Source organism: Mastomys coucha, unplaced genomic scaffold (assembly GCF_008632895.1).
Source record: "Mastomys coucha isolate ucsf_1 unplaced genomic scaffold, UCSF_Mcou_1 pScaffold5, whole genome shotgun sequence".
Taxonomy (NCBI): Eukaryota; Metazoa; Chordata; class Mammalia; order Rodentia; family Muridae; genus Mastomys; species Mastomys coucha.
The window spans coordinates 39,220,448-39,240,554 of record NW_022196911.1 but is presented as its reverse complement, the minus strand read 5'-3'; the positions used below and the strand labels follow the sequence as shown (position 1 = coordinate 39,240,554).

General features: G+C 41.6%; 1 protein-coding gene and 1 long non-coding RNA gene across 2 annotated transcripts in view; both read right to left on the bottom strand.

Annotated features, from left to right (window-relative positions):
* Positions 1–713: 713 nt before the first annotated feature.
* Positions 714–20,107, bottom strand: part of LOC116078629 — a 107,687-nt gene continuing 88,293 nt past the window's right edge. The window contains exon 8 of the long non-coding RNA XR_004113613.1: positions 714–857. This is a non-coding gene — a long non-coding RNA (uncharacterized LOC116078629). The remainder of the gene's footprint in view (positions 858–20,107) is intronic.
* On the bottom strand, positions 18,128–19,759 carry LOC116078628 (protein FAM47A-like). Its single transcript, XM_031353992.1, has one exon. It carries the CDS (start codon positions 19,708–19,710, stop codon positions 18,427–18,429), a length of 1,284 nt encoding a protein of 427 aa, XP_031209852.1. The 5' UTR covers positions 19,711–19,759; the 3' UTR covers positions 18,128–18,426.

Genomic DNA, 20,107 nt, shown 5'->3' with positions numbered 1-20,107 from the left:
CTGAATGTCTGTTTTCTATTTCTAACTTCTATTCACATTTAAAGCACACTATTTCAAAAAAAAAAATTAAAGAAAAATGCTTTCACCCACAAACACAGTCCCCACCCACTTCATTTCCTTTTTCCTTTCTGTCTAGTCTTTGCTCTGAAGTAGGATTTTACAGAATAGAATATTCTTGTGTTTTTCTATTAATCCGAATAGCCAGGGGATTTCATTTGTTTTACCCCTTCACACACATGTGACTCATTCTCCCTTGCGCTCAGTGTTCCTGTCGGTCAAATAGGGATAAAGACAAGTACATCACTTGATCCATGGGCTCACTGGAAGGAGTAGATAGGAAAATGGATATGATGAAGCTAGAGAGATAGCTCAAAGATTAAGAGCCTTTAGGACTCTTACAGGGGACTCAAGTTCAGTGTCCAGCACGCATGCTACACAGGTAACAACTGCTTGTAACTCCAGCCCCAAGAGATCTGGCCCTGATACCCCCTTCTAGCCTCTACCCATGTGTACACACACACACACACACACATACACACATCTTTTAAAAATAAGAAAATAGATATTAAAATGTTAAACAAAACAATGATGACTGTCTTCATCACTTCTGAGAAGGGCTGTCTTCTCCAGGAGCAAGTGTGATAACAAATGTGAGGGGACTTAAGGAAAGTGGGGTTATTAAATGAGCAGGAAAAAGAAAGTTTGAGATGTGCAGTTTAAAGGAAATGGGGAAATAACTCTCTCAATTGTGGAATAGCTTTGAAGTTTTTCCAAAATTATAGTAAATTTTGCTCAAGTAGTTCTCTTCAGTGATTATGGTAAATTGTTGAATTGTCTTGTTCAATTTTGCCTCCTCTCTGAAAAAAAAAGAAAAGAAAAACAAAGCAAAACAAATTATACTCAATGGCCATTTGTCTAACCTTCCTAGAAACAATAAATTCCAGGGTCTTTCAATATTTTAGAGAACATAGTAAACAAAGCCACCTACAAATTATACAATAAATAAATAAAGACAAAAGTAACAAGCTGGAGGGGTGAGCAAAAGTAGTTATGGCACAGATGTTAAATCCCTTCACCCTCCAGGAACTCTCCCAAAGGAATTCCCTGCAATGATGGATTAGTGAGCAATGCTGAAACTGCAGAGCATCTCATAAGATGATCATCAGAAGTGCTTCCCATGGCAGCAACCTGGAGTACCTCACATGAGTCAATACAGGTTAGGGTATGCTGCAGTAACAACACTCTCCAAAATTTGAAACTGTGGAACTGCAAGTATGGATTTCTCACTTATTCTAAATACCCAGTGTAAGTGGACAGGAACATTCCTCAGTGTGCATACGCATGCAGTGTGATGATCAGTGTTAACACAGTGCAGAATCTAGAATCACCTAGGAAACGCATGTCTGTGAGGGATTATTTGGAACATACTAGCCTCTCATTGTGCCCATGCGAATTGGTTGGGTTCATTCTGGTTAAAGTGGGCAGCCCCATTCCAAGGACTTGGATCCTGAACTGGAGTAAACAGGGGAAGATCTACGAATATGAGCATTTATCATAGTCTGTTCCCTGACAATAGATGAGTGCAACCAGCTGCCTAAGTCTGCTGCCATGCCTTCCCTGGCATGATGGGCTGTACCCTTAAGCAGTGAGCCAAAGCAACCCCCTTCTTCTCTAAATCTCATCTGTCAAAGCGTTTTCTCCTAGTGATAGGAAAAGCAACTAATGAAGGGAGAAAAATTGAGCAAGATGCCATCTTGACTTGCGCTCCTTTAAGTATCTTGGCAAAGGGTGGAAAGCAAAGTCCAGAAGTAATACATTCCTCCTTGCTCACACTGTTGCCCAATGGCAACACTCTCTCCTGCCCAGGTGGAGAGACAGAGTCATGCATCGGGTGGCGGTCATGCCTACCAAGAACTATTCAGATATTTATCCTTCAGCCCTTAGAATACCTAGACCTCAACTGAACCAAATCCACAAGACCTCTGAAAGAGAGTCATTTTCTTTCCCCAGTATGGTCAGCTTTAGAGAGCACCATGGCCCTGGAGAGTGGTTCACTTGGTGGAGCAGAAGCAGTTTGGTTCTTGTGAACAGTTAGTTTGACTTGCTGGAGGGAGAATTCAGAGGCATACATGGAGTGAGAGAAACTTGTCTTGCCTCCCATGGGAATGCAGATATGCAGAATGGAGAGTTTAACTGCTCTAACACAAGTTTCTCCCAGCATTTAGAAATCTGTCTCTTGCTACTTAACACTGGCTGCTCTCACACCCCCAGGATGGGCACAGGCCAGGCCCTCTGTGGGATACTTGATTCCTGTTGCAGATTCATGGAGATTGTCATTGTTTGACTTTTACCAGAAAAGTGGGGCCAAGGGTGCACAGCTTGTTTGCCCAGAGTAATACAACATTACTCTGATGTGTAATGCAACACCATTAGTCTTGGCCCTCATTTGTTTAAAGAGGCTTAGGAGAACATCTTCTGAGACTTGGGAATCAAGAAGCATGAGGCTTGCCTCCTGTAAATAGCCTTGAAAACATCCCGCTTTTCCTGTGTAACTGTGGGTGTGCTTATGTGCATGCACATGAGTACACATACATGTAGAGGCCAGAGGTCAACCTTAAAGGTTGTTTCTTGGGAGCAATCCTTGTAAGTTTTTAAGTCAAGGTCTCTCACAGGGAGACCTAACAGGGTCCAGTTAGACTGGACCAACTAACCAATGAGGCCCATCCATCCATCTATTTTCATCTCCCCAATGCTAGGGATACAAGGACCACCACACCTGACTTCTTACATGAATTCTAGAGATCAAACTTAGGCCCTCATGCTTGCATGGCAAGTACATGACAAGCTATCTCCCCAGCCCCATTCTATTACCTTCTAGCTGATGCAAGTCTTCTTTCTCCAACCATGATCCTATCTCACTTTTCCAATGATATCAATGTACCTGCTAACCCTCTTTCTCTTCTACAATACTTTCCCTGTAAAGTGTGTAGCTCTCCAAAATGGGAGAGTTAGAATTAATTACATTGTTACATCTATCATTACTGCATACAACACTTTAAAGGACTCTAAAGAAGGAAGACCATTATTATTTTCTTTTGCAAATGAAAGTGAGACTCAGGCAAATCAAGAGATCATCAGTAGAGCCAAGAATCCAACTGCCCTACTTAACTCACACTAAGCACAGCCCAGACTCATTTGAGAAGAATGATCCTACTGGAGAATTGACTCGATTAGCTGGTCTGAGGTCATGACAGTGGATTTTAGCCTTGGTTGTTACTTGATGCTGTAGGGTCAGCCTACTGTGGTGGACAGACACCAAATCCCTTCCTTAGGCAGGTGAGCGTATCCCATATACAAAGCCATCTGAGAGCCTGTCTGTGAGCCAGAAAGCAGCAGTCTCTGAAGTTCCTGCCATACTTCTTTGAGTATAAAGATGCAAGGCAGCCTGCCTTCAGCTTCCTGCTGCAGCTCCTACTTTGATTTCCCTTAATGTTTGACTGTGACCTGGAGTTGTGAGCTAAAATAAATCTCTCATGCCCTGTGTTGCTTTTGGTCAGAATGCTTTCTCACACTACTGTTGGGCAGTATGCCACCAGACAGAAGAACTGGTGAAGTTGAAGCAAGTACAGAACACCAATAAATCTCACAATTGAGAATGGCAGGAGTTTCAAACTAGCTCCTGACCAGCTTTCTGTCCTGGATCATGTGACCACAACACCCCACTAGGAGGATCATGACAATCAGTCATGTAGGGTCAACACCTGAAGTCTTTCCCCATGCAAATAGAGCATCCCTAACATGTTAGACTGAGCCAATGGGAAGCATCTACTCCTAGATCCCATCCCACCTCCAAAATGTTTATAATGTCCCTACCCACAAGGAATAAAGTGTATGAGTTATTTCACCAAAGATTGTCTGGAGGTACCTGTCTTATTGAGCTGGGAAACTCCAGGGAAGAGTTTTCTCTCCTGAAGCATTCACCACTGAACCTCAACTCCACCCAATACGACAGGTGCACACTTGACTCTGCCACTTCCTGATCAGAGTCTGGCTCCTAGCTGCCTGCTGTGTCTCGCTGCCTGCCACCAACTCCAGGGCAAGGAAAAGGTCCAGCAGCTTGCCCTTCTTTGGCTTCCCTTAGAGATCTGTAACACTTTGGTCCTTCTGTTCATGCCAGAGCCCCGGGAGACCTTTTATTCTGGCCATCAGGGCTAAGGATGCCCCACTGGCTGTGCTCTGGTATGCAAACTGGCACAGTAACAGAAAGGAATCTGGAACCATAGTCCAGCTCCAGTGGCTCCCTGGGAACTCTTGCCACCATCCTGCTTGGCACTCACATGTGCTATTTCCTTCCCAGGAGGTAATGTTAGACATTGACTAAGCCTTGCCCTATAGTGCTGGCCTTGTGGGAGATGCTGAAGAAGCAACACTGTCAATCAAAGGCTTGTCACCAGATAAAATGTATTTACTGTCAAAAGAAATGATCCAATTCCCAAGCTGTGTCAGGAAGCAACCTCAGATGAACTCTGAGTGCTGCACATTAATCATTGCTAGACGTCTCCCAAAACTCTGGACTGCCTGCATGAGGAGTTGAGTCTCTTAGGCAAAAAAAAAAAAAAAAAAAAAAAAAAAAAACTGTGGCAGGGCCAAGCCCAGGGACTTGGAAGTCTCTCACCTGAGCCAACTCCACCATCATGACCAAAGACACAAATGCTGGGTCTACACGGACCAAGGGTTTTTCTGCAAGGCTTAATTAACAAAGGCATCTGGGGAGCTCTGAATATGACATAGAGGGCAACAGAAAACCTCTAGCAAAAATATTGTCTTAGAGGATGAGGCATGGGAAATAATTGCTTAATGGATGGAGAGTCTCCCTTGGGGGTGATGGAGATGTCTGAGAATTAGAGAGCACTGGCCATTGTATAATACTGTAAATTTACTAAATTCCATTGATGTCATAGTTTAAAAATTATTTCTACATTTATATAAATTTTGCCTTGATTTAGAAATCTAAGGTTAAAAATAATCTTCCTTCTGCCAAGTCATGGCTCCCGAAGGGCCATGTTCAAAGTATGACTGAATACCTGCCAGCTCTGCTTCCCACCCTTCAAACCTACCACCTTTCTTGAAGCCAGGATGCTAGGATCCTTTCATGTCTTCCTCGCTTTTCCCTGTGGGGAGAAGGCTTTTTCTCAGGTTGTTGAGGTTGAGGAAGGAAAGAGCCTTTTGTGTCTGTCCATAGACCCCTAGCCATTAGCTCCAAGTTTCTACTGTTACTAGCTGTGGTGTCCTTAAAAAAAAAAAAAAACAACAACAACAACAACAACAAAAAACCCTTCTCATGATGATAGGCCTTCTTATTGGTACCTGGACCTCCATCCTTTTCTGCTTGCTGCTCTGAGCCACTGCATATTGTCTTATATCAGTATACCTTGCTCTCTGCTCATACTTAGAGAAAGGAGAGTATATTTCATTTCTTTACATAGATCTGTAACGTGCTCCAAGATCTTAACACAACCAACATCATGTTGATGATATCGTTTAGACATTAGAACACAGCACATAGGACCAACATCTCTCAAAACAGGAACAAAGGCCTAATTCATCAAAGACCTAGTCCATGCTTCCAGGATACAGGAAAGTCCCTAAGTGTACTAAGCTTACTTTTTTGGTTCTGTAGTTTTACTGCTTACTGTCTTTGCTAACCAAAGCATGTTAACCAGAATGATGTGTGTATGTGTGTCTGTGTGTGTGTGTGTGTTTTCCACCAAAACCAAAGAATGGTGAAACATGAGATTGCATGGTTTGGACAAGTTCCCCATGCAGCTACTGGCTGCCAATAGACTTTCTATTTGGCTTTAGGAGTGTGCAGTCACCTGAGGTCATGTTGATGTCTGTGATCCATGCTGCCACAGAAAACCTTGCCATGGTCCTAATGTAACTGGGTGTGATAATGTTCATGGCCCATTATTACCACTGAAGGCCAAGCAGATGTCTGTGCCTGTAGCCATGTCTATGGGCCAGGCTGCTGTCAGAAACCATACTAGTGTCTTTGGGCTATATTGTCCTGGAGGGCCACATTGATGTCCTTGGCCTGTGCTGCCACTGGGGGATATGATGGGGTTTGTGGTCCATGCTGCAGCAGAGGGACATGTTAATGTCTATGGTCTGTAGTGCCACCAGAGGACATGCTGAGGTATGTGACATGCTGACACTGGAGACCATATGGATGCCCATTGTGGGCATCAGAAACCATGTGGAAATCCATGACCTGTACTCCTGATGACTGTAAAGGGCAAGGAAGCTTCTGTTGAAGTTGTATCAATGACTGCAGCCTCACAATTGAGAAAGAGGGACACAGAAATTCCCTGTGAGAACCCCTACTCCAACCCACATCACTCCCCCAAGGAAACAGACAGAAAGCCATCAAAGAGAATTCTTAAAATTTTGATAAAGATACTGAAGTGTAGTTCTCCACAATTGACGGCTTCTTTCAGGAGGGAAGAGGGGGAGTGGCTCAATTTTTCCTGAGGAGCTGGCGTTAACTGAGGAGTTTGACCGTGCTTCAGTAAGTAAATGGGCAACACAAACTAGACTTCCTCCTCCTCCTCCTCTTCCTCCTCCCCCTCCTTATTTTCATCCTTTTTTGGGGGATAGGGGGTCATGAGGGTCTGGAGCAGATCTGGGAGGACTGGAAAATGGATGTGGTCAGGGCACATAATGTGAAATTCCCAAACAATCAATAAAAATAATATGCTGGTGGAAAAAAAATGTGTGCATGTGTTCTCTGGTGAAATTACCTTCCCACCAAGCCTTTATGTGTGAAAACCCTGACCCTCGTCATTCAGTTTGAAGTTCTTAGTATTTAGTCACCATGATTACCACCAGCAGCAGCAGCATAGAACAGGAAGCTCTGTTTGCAGCGAAGATCCTTTGCTTGACTTCCTTTCCATCATTTGCTGTGGAAATTCATGGTGCTAGTCTCTTTCCTCTCACTATGGGTCTGCTTCAGCCCCCGTATCCTTCTAGGCTCACACAACAAAACTTTAGAAGGAGAAGGAAGGTCACTCTTACTATGTCTGCACAGCCGGGGATCTGGGGCATCATGGCGAACATATTTCTCTCCTCTCTCTGCTTTAGTTATGCTGTGGAGGCTGATTTCCCAGGCTTGATCAGTGAGGTCTGATCTCTGATTTGTTGAAGTAGCCCTCAGAGGCAGCTGTTCCCTCCCCACTCCTCCCTGAAGCTGTAAGCTGGTCCAAAATCATCCGGAAAACTTTCCTCTTTTTCTAGCTGATTTTGCCCACAGAGACCTTGTTAATGATCCTAAAAATTGTTTTATATTTCATAGCCATTTTAGAGTGTTTTGAAACCCTCATCATATTAACCATGTTACATGATTGTCCCAAGTCTCTTGAGACATGGGTAGAGAGGCAGCTTAGATTCATTCATTATGACGTGAGCTCAGAGAGGTTAAGTAACTTATCCAAAGTCACGTGGCCAGCCTGGCTGGGATAACCAAGTCTAGCAATCTTCTTTCTTACCCTGATCATAAACCCAGATATCTGTCCTCCTGTGCTAAATCAGAAACCTCACCATAAACATCTCAAGTAGTAAACTTCTGCCTCTAGGTGAGTTGGGCCCACTCTCCTTATTAGTTCCCCCCACCGTCTGCCTGACGCTCACCAAAACCAGAGGACACGGGAAATGGGCTGGTGTATCTCCCTTTGATCTGTTTTCAATAAAATCCTATTTACAAGATATACTTCACTTCTTTTGATGTGCGGCTCCTTAATTAGCTCACATCTAAGACTAGGCTGCCTGAGAGAGAGAAAATTAATTAGCTCATTCCATCTCCAAAAGACACAATTCTTGAACTAATCGTGGTATTTGAATGATTAATCTGCTTTAAATACACATGTGTTTAGGAGTATTACAGTTAGGGAAAAATCCATAATGAGGAAGGAGACAGCAGGCGAAGGAGCATGGGATAAGCTGGGAGTCTGTGGCAAAGACCAAGGAGAAGTTTTGAACTTTTTCAATGACGTCACAGGCAACGTTCATTCTGAGGCCTCCTAAAGTCATCTGCTTCACGCTCCTTTGCCAGCAACATTCACCCTGGTGGCAAATGTTTTTAAAGCTAAGCAAGTGATATACATTGCTCTACTGCTAGGAAATGAAAAAGGGAAGACATGTCTACTTTATACTAACTCGTTAACAATTGAGACTATTTCTTTGTGACTTGTATAACTCCTAGTTGTGCCTTAAAACACTCTGTCTGGCAAAGAAGGCACAAAAAAGGAGACTATGGTAAATGGGAAGGACAGGACCTCCCAATGCTGGACCATCACATAAGCAAACATCCATGCATAAGTGGGATTGAAAGAAGGGGCCATGTGCTAGGGTCGTTGTCCCTAGAATTGCATGTTTAGAGGTATGTGAACTTTTAGGAGGTGGGACTTTGTGGGAGGTCCTTAAGTTATTGGGAGGATGCCCCTGTGCTCCAGATCTCCCTCTCTGCTTCCTGGAGGATGAGGGAGGTGGTTTTGATCCACCTTGGGCTCTTTCTACATTGTGCTGCTTCACCAGATGCCTAATGCCGTGGGGCCACTTGATCAGGTATTGGAAACCCCAAAATCATGAGCCACATGAACTTTTTCTTTATGTACATCAATTGTCTCAAATATTTCATTATAGTAATAGAAACCTTACTAACACATGATGATCTGGTAGTTGAAATTAAGTGTGAATTATTCTCCACTTATCTTCCAGGCCAACACTAAGTAAGTGAAGTATTTGGCCATCTAGATATCACATCATTTTAAATCTGGTGCAAATCCATCTGAACAAACAGCATTTCTCCTGGCACTGAAGCCGGGGAGAAAATGTATCATGTTGTGTCTTATCCTTATTAAAGATCATTGAGCAATATGATAACCAATAACTCTGAAAAGGACTTTGAAAAAGATTCTGTGATGTTCATTTTGTGTCTGGTTTTAAGAGACAGAGTGATAACATTAAATTAAGACTTAGTTCTGAGATAATAGGGAATAGAAAAATAGGAGAATTGCTGTAAGGAACCTCATCGTGGTGGTTTCTAGCCTCCCCTTCCCAGTTCCCATCTCTCTCTGCCTTTCTATGGCCTGGGATGGAGGGCAATATCACACTATGAGGTGGAGGCTGAGCCCTGTGCACCTTCCTCCACTTCAGTTCCATTTAGTAAACTCAGGTATACTATTATGCCAAGTAGGGACAGGGGACAAGCCTTAGTTTTGGTGTACTAACAGGAAAAGTCATTTTCCATCTTTCCATCCTTCCATCTTTCCATCTCCTTTTCTGGAGACCAAAAAGGGTATACATATGATGTATATGATGTATATGATGTATATGATGTATGTGTATCTGATGTATATGTGTGTGATGTATACGTGTATGATGTATATATACATATGTGTATATATGTATATATACACATATATGTGTGTATATATACATGTGTTGAATTATTAAGGACCTGCAAAGTTTACCCACTTGTTAAAATATACTTTGAAAACTCTGACAGTGTCTTCTGCAATGGCTCCACTATGTCATTAAAGCACTGACAGGCAGTGGACAAAGGAAGTGGTGTGTCTGTGCTGTAATGTAGCTTTACTTCCAGAAGCAGTCCAGGGACTGGCTCTGACACATGAGCCACAATCAATTTGCTAAGAAAACACAGAGCTATGAAATAAACACAGAGCACAATATGCACCAGGCTTACACATGACTTTAAGTGCCTTAACTACAGTTTTCTAAAGTCTCCGAAGGGGTTAAGGAGATTGGCTCAGGTGCTCATTGGGTAAGCCTGGAGACCTAGCTCCCACTTATAAAGCTGTGCACTACAATGAACACCAGAAATTCCAGTGCTGGACCTTGCTGGCCAAGTAGTCTAGCTGTATCCATGAGCTACAGTTTCAGTGAGACATCCTGTCTTAAAGAATAAGATAGAGGGGCTGGAGATATGGTTTAATGGTTAAAGGCATTTGTTGCTTTTGTAGAAGACCTAGATTCAATTCCCAGCACTCACAGGGTGGCTCACAATCACCTATATCTCTGTGTCCTGGATATCTGATGTCTTCTTCTAGCCTCCATGAGAACCAGCAAGCACATGGTACACATCCATACATGTAGGCAAAACACTCATACACTCAAATCTTTCTTCAATTCAAACATAGAGAAAGGTGCAATCAGTGGGCTATAAAAAGCCAGGGAAGCCAGGAAGTTGGGACGCAAGGGTAGATCTGGGAGCAGTTAGCGGAGGAGTGGCAAGTGAACATGATCAAAATACATTGTATACAGTGTGTGATTTTTCAAAGAATTAATGAAAATATTATATGAATAAATGAATTAGGTAGCAAGATTGAGAAAGAACAGACATTGACTTCTGATCTCTACATTTACACATATATAGACTAAAGGTTTCCTTGAAAATTAGATATAAAAATAGATAATGTTTGATTAAATACTATACTTTATTGGCATTAATACAATCCAAATGTTATTTCAACACATGATTAATATATGAGACATGCTGGTCTTTGCAATGCAGCCTATATTTTACATATCTCACTTGGACCATCCTTGTCTAAATGGTCTTAAAGTTTGACCACTGCTGGTTCTCAGAGGCTTAGTCCACTTCCAGCCTTTGCTGGTAGTCCTAATTTCCATCACAAAAACCATAAACCAAGGAGCTGTTGTTGTGTTTCCCCACCCCTGCTAGTTTAATAGAAGACTGCAAAGGATGTAGTATTGAATGCTGGGAAATGGAAGTCACTCCCAAAATCTTGATTGCTATCTCAGCAAATGAGGTCTTCATAAAGAAATGTAGGCATTGACCCCTACACTGCTTGAAGGCAGGAGAGGCAGGAACACTCCTAGAGGTGAGTATAGGGCAGGGGCCAGTCAGAGACTGGGATGGAAAAGCCAAAAGTTATGTAATGACTTACATAAATATGCATTGCATTCTGACCGGTGAGTCACAGCATAATCTGTTTTTGTGTTCAATTTGGTGTGTGTGTGTGTGTGTGTGTGTGTGTGTGTGTGTGTGTATTTGGGTGGCTGTGGAGACCAGAAAAGGGTATTAGATTTCTACTGGAGCTGGAGTCACAAGTAGTTGTGAGCCACCCACTGTAAGTGCTATTAACCAAAGCTGGGTCCTCTAGAGAGCAGCAAGCACTTTAGCCACTGAGCCACCCATTTTCCAGTCCATAATCTAAACATCTTACCAGTGAACATATCAGAGCCCCTTTCCGGAACATTCTCCCCTCAACAATGTCCTGTCACCACAGATCTGTGACCAAAATTCATGATCCAAGAAGATAGTGCCCCAGTCAATAATTTTCCCAATATGATATGAAACAAGAGATTTTAACAGCAGTTTCTAGACAGCTGTAGAGGACCAGGATGCTGAAATTTCCTGCAGAATTGGCCTCTAGAGTCATCTGAAAGGAGAAAACTTCAGTAGAGAAAATGTACCCATAAAAATCTATCTGTAGGGCATTTTTCTTAATTAGTGATTGATAGGTGAAGGCCAAGCCCATTGTGGGTGGCAATATCCTTGAGCTGGGGACCTGGGTAAGAAAGCAGACTGAGCAAGTCATGGGAAGCAAGCCAGTAAACAGTACCCCTCCATGGCCTCTGCATCAGCTCCTGCCTCTGACTTCCTGCCCTGTTTCAGTTCCTGTCCTAACTTCTTTCAGTGATGAACAGTGATTTGGAAGTATAAGCCAAATAAACCCTTACCTCACCAAGTTGCTTTGGTCACAGTGTTTCATCACAGCAATAGTCACCCTGACTAAGGCAAAATGTATTTGGAGAGGCCAGTGCTAAGTGTTTCTTGCCACTTCCCACTCTGCTTGCCTTTATGTTGGTGACAAGAGCCTTCAAGCCAGTAAGGATTTGACAGCTGCACTCAAAGACTTGTGAGATCTGATGCTGGGAGAAGAAAGAAGGGCCTGTTGTCCTGAAGTTTTCTGGTATGACCGGAAAGTTCTAGAAGACCCCAGAGACTTTATAAGGGATAGATACAGGGCCAGGAGTCAAAAGGTAGTGGTGGAGATTGGGAAAGGAATGTGGTTCCCAAGTCCCATGCCCATGCCTAGTTGAGGATAGGTGGATGACACAGATGAGTGACAGAGGGTATATATGGCCTGAGGGTCAAGTGAAACTGCACCACAGGAGCTACAGTGACCAGGAAAAGAGGTGGGGAGAGGGGGAAGAAGAGGGATGAGAAGCAGGGGAGGATGGGGAGGAAAGAGAGGATGGGAGAACCAAGCACTAAGCATGATGTGTAATACCTTGGTTTAGGCACTCCGCATTAATGCTACCGCATACTCCGGGCTGATTGTGGTATTAAATAAAGGGTAAGTTATGGAGAAGGAAGTGTGTGCTGTATGAGTTCTTGGAGTGCAGGAATTCCAGACCCTTTTCATCAGGCTAATAGAGTTGGTCTTTCTGACTCATCAGGCCACACCAAATTCCCCATGATCTAACCTAGTGGGAAGAAAAGCATTAAAAATAACAGATCTGTGATAGAGAAGGATTGCTCAGTGGTTAAGAGCAAGGACTGCTCTAACAGATTACCTGAATTCAGTTTTCCAACACTCATGGCAGATGACAACTTTCAACTTGTAATTGCAGCTCCAGAGAATCCGATGCCCTCTCTGTCCTATGTGGGCACCTGAACACACTTGGTATTTATATATACAGGCACACACACACACACACACACACACACACACACACTCACACACACTCACACTCACATAAATATATATCATATAAAAATTCAAAATACTAGTTAATATTTTACTGATGTATCATTTTATGTCCTATGCAATGGGCTTTGACCTATATAAAATGGTATCTTTTATTATTCTATTATTTTTTAATAATGTTAAGTTTTACTGTAAAATGTAGTAGTTTGTGCATGTTTACAGTGTGTATAAGCATATCAACCCTATTATCCTTCCTTATCTGCATCCCATGCCTACAGATACCCCTTCCTTCCAGACTTGTCCTCTTCCCACATTCATATCTTGTTGTCATGTCCAGGTGGCTGTAGGTGTTTTTTGCTCGTGGTTACAGCAGACATATCATGTGCAGAAACCAACATTTCATGGCACCCCTTCCCACCTTCTAGTGCTTATGATCTTCCTACCCTCTTTTTCAGTGATGTCCTCTGAGTCATGGTGAGGGTGATAAAATTGCCCTATTTAGGGATAGGCAATCAACTTATTCTATTTTATAGAAGAGAAAATCTGGGTTTGGAGGAATTAAGTAACTTCTTTAAAGTCGGGAGGTAGCAAAGACAACATTTGAAATCATGTAAACCACTTCCTCTATTGATGTTCTTTCTCAACCCGGCATGGCCTTCAGTCTTTGGGTATCTATTTCTTTTACTCTTGTCCCTTCCCTTCTCTTCTCTCCCTCCTCTTCCTTCCTTCTCCTCCTTTTCTGCTCCCTCCTATTTCTCTCTCTATGTGCATCCCTCCCCCTCTCTCCCTCCTTTCTCTCTCCTCTGTCCTTAGGTTCCATCTTCAGCTAGCATAGACACTAGCTAAGACCAATGAAATGAACAGAACTGCCCTAGATACCAATTTTGAGCCAACTAATGTCTTGGCACCAGATATCTCACAAGATTCTTAGCCAAATCCTGCAAATTTCTGGCCAGGCAGAACAAAGACAAAAAAGCACATTTCTACTGCTTGGAGCTGTCAGGTCTGAGTTCTGCTAACATGGGTTTGGCTGAGGATGAATCTCTGGGCATGCGGCAAAAATCATGGTTGCAGTTGTCAGATGAAAACCAGGTTGCCACAAATCTCATTGGATCTCTACCTCTATTGGCCATCCTGGGAAAACATTTAAGTGTCCAACTAGAGGAGCTGTCATTGGCAAACAGGGTGGTGCACAATCACTCAAAGCTCTAGACATTTTCAAAGATGTCCACTACATACATTCTGTGCAAGGACATTGTCCCTTCACTTTTCTTTCTTTACTGGGTATTTCATGTAGACTTTCATCACACCCTTATGAAAGGAAAGTTAAGTCTCCTAAGGAGCCAGAGGAGCTTGCACTTCTGCCCTTCATGGAATTCTTTCCCAAATCAACTTCCTGACCTGGGAAACAAGTCAGAAGAGGATTTTCCACCAAGGATTTTGTGTGAACTCCTATCTTAGGTGTTAAAGTGATAAAAGCTCCTCACCATGAGGCACTCATCAAGCCCTGGATTCTAGTATGTTCAATTTTAATAGTAGTAAAGATAAGTAACAAAGTGTGGCTTGATTCTGAATGCCGGAACATCTTAGCTGGGAAAGGACAAATCCCAGTACAGGAAAAAAAAAGAATAAAAAAGCACACCCAAGACCAGAGAAAAAGGAAGGCTCCACTATAAATCCTTTTATCTGTTGATTTAAACAAATGTTCAATTGAATCATCCAATTTGGGAGAAGCCCAAACTGGTCTCACTTACACAGATGCTCAATAAGATATTCCCGTTATTCCTCTTTCCATTGCTGAGAGAGCATACAAAACAACTTCAAGAAGGAAAAGTTTATTTTGTTCATGGTCACTTGGCCCTGTCACTCTGGGCCTGAAGCAAGACAGAGCATGGAGGTAGAGATGACGTGGTGAGCAGAGTATCACAGAAGCCACAGAGAGAGCAGAAGGGACTCTAGTGCTAATATTCCACTTGAGTGCATGCCTCAAATCACCTTACTTTCTCCCAATAAAACTATAAGCTGAAGACTGCGGTTTTAGCATATGGGTGCTGGGTAGAGAGGTTTTCAAACCAGATTCCTCAGAAGATACTAGTTGTCATTCACCTTGACTCAGTTCTGCCACTATCCACCTGAGCTGGCCCCAGAGCCCATTGGATTGTAAAAGATTACATCCACAAACAAGTTAGGTGTAAGCTCCTGGATGTGACCTGTGCTATTGACTGGCCATAAACTGGAGTTATAGGATTCCAGCCCCAAGGTTGGTTAACTTTTAGAAAACCTTGCAAAAGTCAGGGAAAGTCTTTATGTGAATGCATTTGCCTATTGCTTACAAAGGGTGTTTTAATACTACAAATGAATGAAAAGATACATAGGACATGGACCAGGAGGACCTCCAATGTAGACTCCTCCATCTTTATTGAGTTTGAGTGTGCCAGCCTCTTGCTATGTGGGCTTGCTCTTGGCTAACAGTCTAGAAGTTCTCTGAACTCACACCTTTTGAGCTGTGTGCTGGCTGGTTAATCTTGTCAACTGGTCAGAGTTTAGAATTACTTAGGAAATAATCCACTGGGCATGAGTATGAGAGTATGTTGAAGAAATTCCATCAAAATTTGATGGAAGTGGGAAGTTCCACTCTGTACATGGATATCAATATTCTAGGGTGAATAAAAAGGACAAAGGGAGCAGAGCACCACAAATATTTCTGTGCTTTCTGACAGGAAACAAAGCACTACCAGGTGTCTCATGCTTCTGTGCCTTCATCAGTGGAACAACTGGACTCTTGAACTGTGAGCCCAAAGAAGCTCTTAGTGCCCTAAGTTGCTTTTATCAGGAATTCTGTTACCACAACAAGAAAAGAATTAATTCTGTTATGGACACTTCTTTATGTAGGTATAATTGATTAAATTATTGGCCATTGTCTATCAAATTGGCCATTAGCAATTCAACCTTAAGCCCCGATTCCTTCCTCAGTGGCAGCCTTGGGGGCTAAAGTTTCTAGTCATGTTAATAACCATAACAAAGTAGGTCTTCCACCCAGCCACCAGTCTTATTATTACGCAAAAAGACTCTTACAGGTCCAAAGACTTTTAAAGTTATATACAAGGAACCAGGGCCAGGGCCAGAGATAGCATTACAGGAACCTAGAGGTCTAGAAAACGTTTTAAATGCCAAGATTACTAGCCACAGCAACAGAAATCATTTATGTGTAGGGAACTATGAATCTGATTGAATAACAGCTTCAAATAACAGTTGCACAGTTCACATAACAACCATATAATATAGATAATATTATTATCCTTATTTGATAATGAAAATTTTGGAGGCCAGAGAGGTTAAAGAATGTGATTAACATTGTACAGCTAGGGCATATCAACAAAAGACAGGACTCCTGCCTCTGATCTTTATCACTATGAAATTCTGCTCTGAAATGATGGAGGCTCGGGTAACAAAGAAACAAAAATCTCAATCAAGGAGGAGAATTGCAAATAGACTTTCAGCCTCCAGGAATATTTTGGATTATAATCTCAGAGTATTACTGCTTCCATAATCTATTGCTTCAAAATACATCACCCAGAGTTTATCAGCTTAAAATACCACTAATTAGATGTCGTCATTCTATAGGACTGGTAGGTCTGTAGGACTTATAGGACCTAGGGTATCGTTCTGCCCACAACTATGACTACATTAGCTGAGCTCTCACAAATGACCTCTCCCTCTCTGAACAGGGTCACACTGTCAGTTTACTGGAAGCCTCTTAGGAAGTAGATCTTGGCCAGTTCTCAAAAAACTATTATGTTTTAGGAAAAGAAAATATGGATATATTTAATTATCAATAATAATTTTTAATAAGCATAAGAGAAAGAGAAGGAAATTTCTCTAGTCAAATAAAGGACATCTACTTCAATATGGTCCTCCACAGAAATACATTAAAAGATTTTTCATTTGAAAATGGGGAACCAGATAAAATACTTCTACGCACCATTCCTATGGGAAGAAGATCCTGAATTTGAGGTGATGTACAAAATGCTTACTCAGAGAGGCACGAGGACCTAGACCCATGCAGAATGGAGGGGAAGGAAGCTGGCTTGGGCAAAGGGAGTTGGGATAACAAATATCCCCAAAGAAGACTTGCTCAACCCAAATCATGGAGTATCTGCATCTAGGGTGGCCCTTTGGAATTATACCTCACTGGGAGAAGGAAGCTAACATTTAGTCTGTTGTTGATTATAGGTTGGTTTTCCAAGGAGACTCATCTTGCATGAAACAGGCTTTTTAATCAATGTACTCACACTGAGGGCCATCCTCAGGTAGCTCTCTCTACAACTGGGAGAACCAGTTCTTCATCTTTCTATGGGGTCTGGATATACACAATAGCAGCTATGGGAGATGACCTTTCTCACAGTATCTATTCAGTATTATCGGGAAGTCTAACCAATGCAGGAAGACAAGGAAAAATTATGAGTGATAAGGACTACAAAGACCACTGTCATTATTCACAGAAGAAGATTAATTCAAAACTCAGTATACAGGATAATTATTGGGATGAATAAAAAGTGATTAAGAAAGAGGCTAGAAATAAGATTAATGTGTAAAAAATCAATTGACTTTCTAAATGGAAACTGAAACAGAATTCATGAAGAGCTTTGAATATGTGCATATAAAGCATGTGGAAAATATTCATTGCCCCAGTGTTTATAACAGCAACGTTGTAGAAACAACCCACATGACTGTTTAAGAAAAACACATACCTTACTATATGGCCATGAATGAGACTGTATACATCAATAGAAATGAATGACATACACACATATATATGTATATATATACATATGCTATGTATATGCATATACATATATATGTGTGTGTGTCATTCATTTCTATTGATGTATACAATCTCATTCATGGCCATATAGTGCATATATATGCATAACAACCTACATGAATCTCAAAAGTAAAGTTTGGAAAAAAGTTGATTATAGAAGACAATAACAATTTGTCTTCCACACCACTTTTAAAATAGTGTGCAATTTTTAAAATAAACACATCTGCACTATAGAATATTTTCTAATAAAGTATGTATACATAATAAAGTAGTTTTAAAAGCAGGGAGCTTTTAATAAATTAGTAAATAGCACATGAATACAAATTCAGCATAGTGGTTGTATGAAAGAGGAGAAGGAAATGGAGGACAATACATGTAGTCTCAGCAGAAGGAGTTCTTTCAAGATGTGGTAGGTTCATGTACATTTGTTTATAATTGTGCTGTGTATACTTTATATATATTACAACTTGTTTATATGTATCAGTATATAATATCATTGTAATTTTTTAAATGTATTAATAATTTTGAAGTGCAATATTTTTTTTAGTAATTCAGATTTTTATTAATTTTTTGTATTCTTATAAGTAACTGGTGTGACTAAGCCATATTCTCAATAGTAAATAAATTTGAGAACTGTATATATGAATGTTGATCTTGAGGTTGATAAGATATTTATGCAGGCACAGAAGTTCATTTGAGTTCATTGAGAAATGTTTATAAACATTGCATCTAACATTTATTGATAGATATTGCCCAAAACAATGATCACATTTAGTGATATCTTCATCACATATATTCTGTTCAGTATTTGAGATGACAATAAAGTCAAGTAAAATAGAAAACCAGCTAGTCGTTTTCATCATCATAATCTTCATCCTTTTGCTTCATCATCAATTCATGTGCTTTTAGTACTCTTGGTATTGGAGTGTTAACAGTATCATAATCCCATCCTTTCCTCATAAACAACTTCTCAAGAATGCTTGGCATAGTGTAGCCTTTGCTTATGATGAAATCCTTAAAGGCGATTGTTCCATAAAGATCTTCAATGATGTCTGGTTTATCTTCAAGCTCTAATAACTCTTCAGGATCCAGCAAAGGCTCATCATTTACTAGCTTTTTCCACAGATATGGCTTCAGGTACCATGCTCCGTATCTAATCTTATCCCTTTGGGGCTTGTAAGGATCGTGCGGTTTTCGGAGTTTCCTTTCAAAGTTTGCCTCCTGTATGGAGAATCTGATCTCTTTCACTTTGCTGAGCTTCCTGGAGTACTTGAGACCGGGAGGAACCAGGCTGACTTTCTTGATGGCAGAGTCAGTATAGACCGGTTTGCACTTATAGCCAATGTCAAATTGCTTCATCATGAAATGTTCGTCAATGCCTAAGTCTCCAAATGAGTCAACCCACGCACAGAAGTCATAGACTCCTTTGGGTACGCGCCCATAATAAAGAGACTCCTTGGCAGGATTCTTTTTCCGGGGTTTTTTTTCATGAAGTAAACCATATTTACGTGACCCAGGAAACCTGTGGGGTTCCAGCTCTTCTTCTTTTTCAGAGCTTTCCTCAGCCATACTAGGCAGATGAACAGAATGAATAGATTTTCTGCTGTCCTTATAGTGATCCAGTTTCTCTTCCAACTTCAGGTCAGTGTCAAGAGCTTCCAGCACATTTTCTAAGAGATCACTATCGCTAGGAACTCCGTCCTCTAGGGGCCAGAAAGCCAAAGGATGCTGGGTCAGGTTTGCTTCTGTTCTCTCCACAAAGGCCTTGCGAGCTTGCTGGGCCAAGGACAGAGAGGAAAACAGGCTTAAGTCCTGGCACCGTTTTTGCTGACTCTTTCTGGAGCCACGGTGGACTTCATGAGAAATTGTGGGGAGAAAACCCTCTTTGGGGCCACGAATGATCATACCTTCACTAGGCGGACAGCCCTTCCTGAAATCATCCAGCCCTTCCTTCACAAACACCCAGCGTCGGCCATCCAGAGAGGTAGGGAACTTCAATTGTTCCTGTTTGTGCTTCGCAAAACACTTAGAAGGCAACCTGTCCTTGAACCAGGGCTTGTAGGTCATTCCCAGAGGCACTGGCTGAAGTACCTGCCTGGGGCGATTCCATGGCAGCCACTGATCTCCCATGGTACCCCTGGATCTGAGGCAATCGAGCCTTAAAAGCTTGTTTTCCTGGGGCTGCTCAGGTTGATAAGAGAACCGCGTGGCTGAAATTCCATTAGAATGGGCAAAACCAAGTGCTTGCCCACCCTTACCACCCCTTCATTGGTTCCTTCCATTCTGTTGGCCCAAAACTAAATTTTCTTCATTGTTCCACTGAAAACACTTTCCAAGTGTTTCCTTCTTGGACTCTTTCACAGAATGCCTCTATGAATATTGTATTCACTTCTTTGTATACATATATCTTCATTTCAATAATAGTAGATTTCCTGACTTATAAAAAAGTATTTTTCTAATTGTTTGTATGTTTTTTATTTGTCTTGGTATTATTTTGTCATTTTTAGTGTATGTCTGTCACAATGTT

What these genes read in the sequence shown, in the direction of transcription:
- LOC116078628 (XM_031353992.1), bottom strand. Translation starts at nt 19,710, where the DNA reads ATGGGAGATCAGTGGCTGCCATGGAATCGCCCCAGGCAGGTACTTCAG.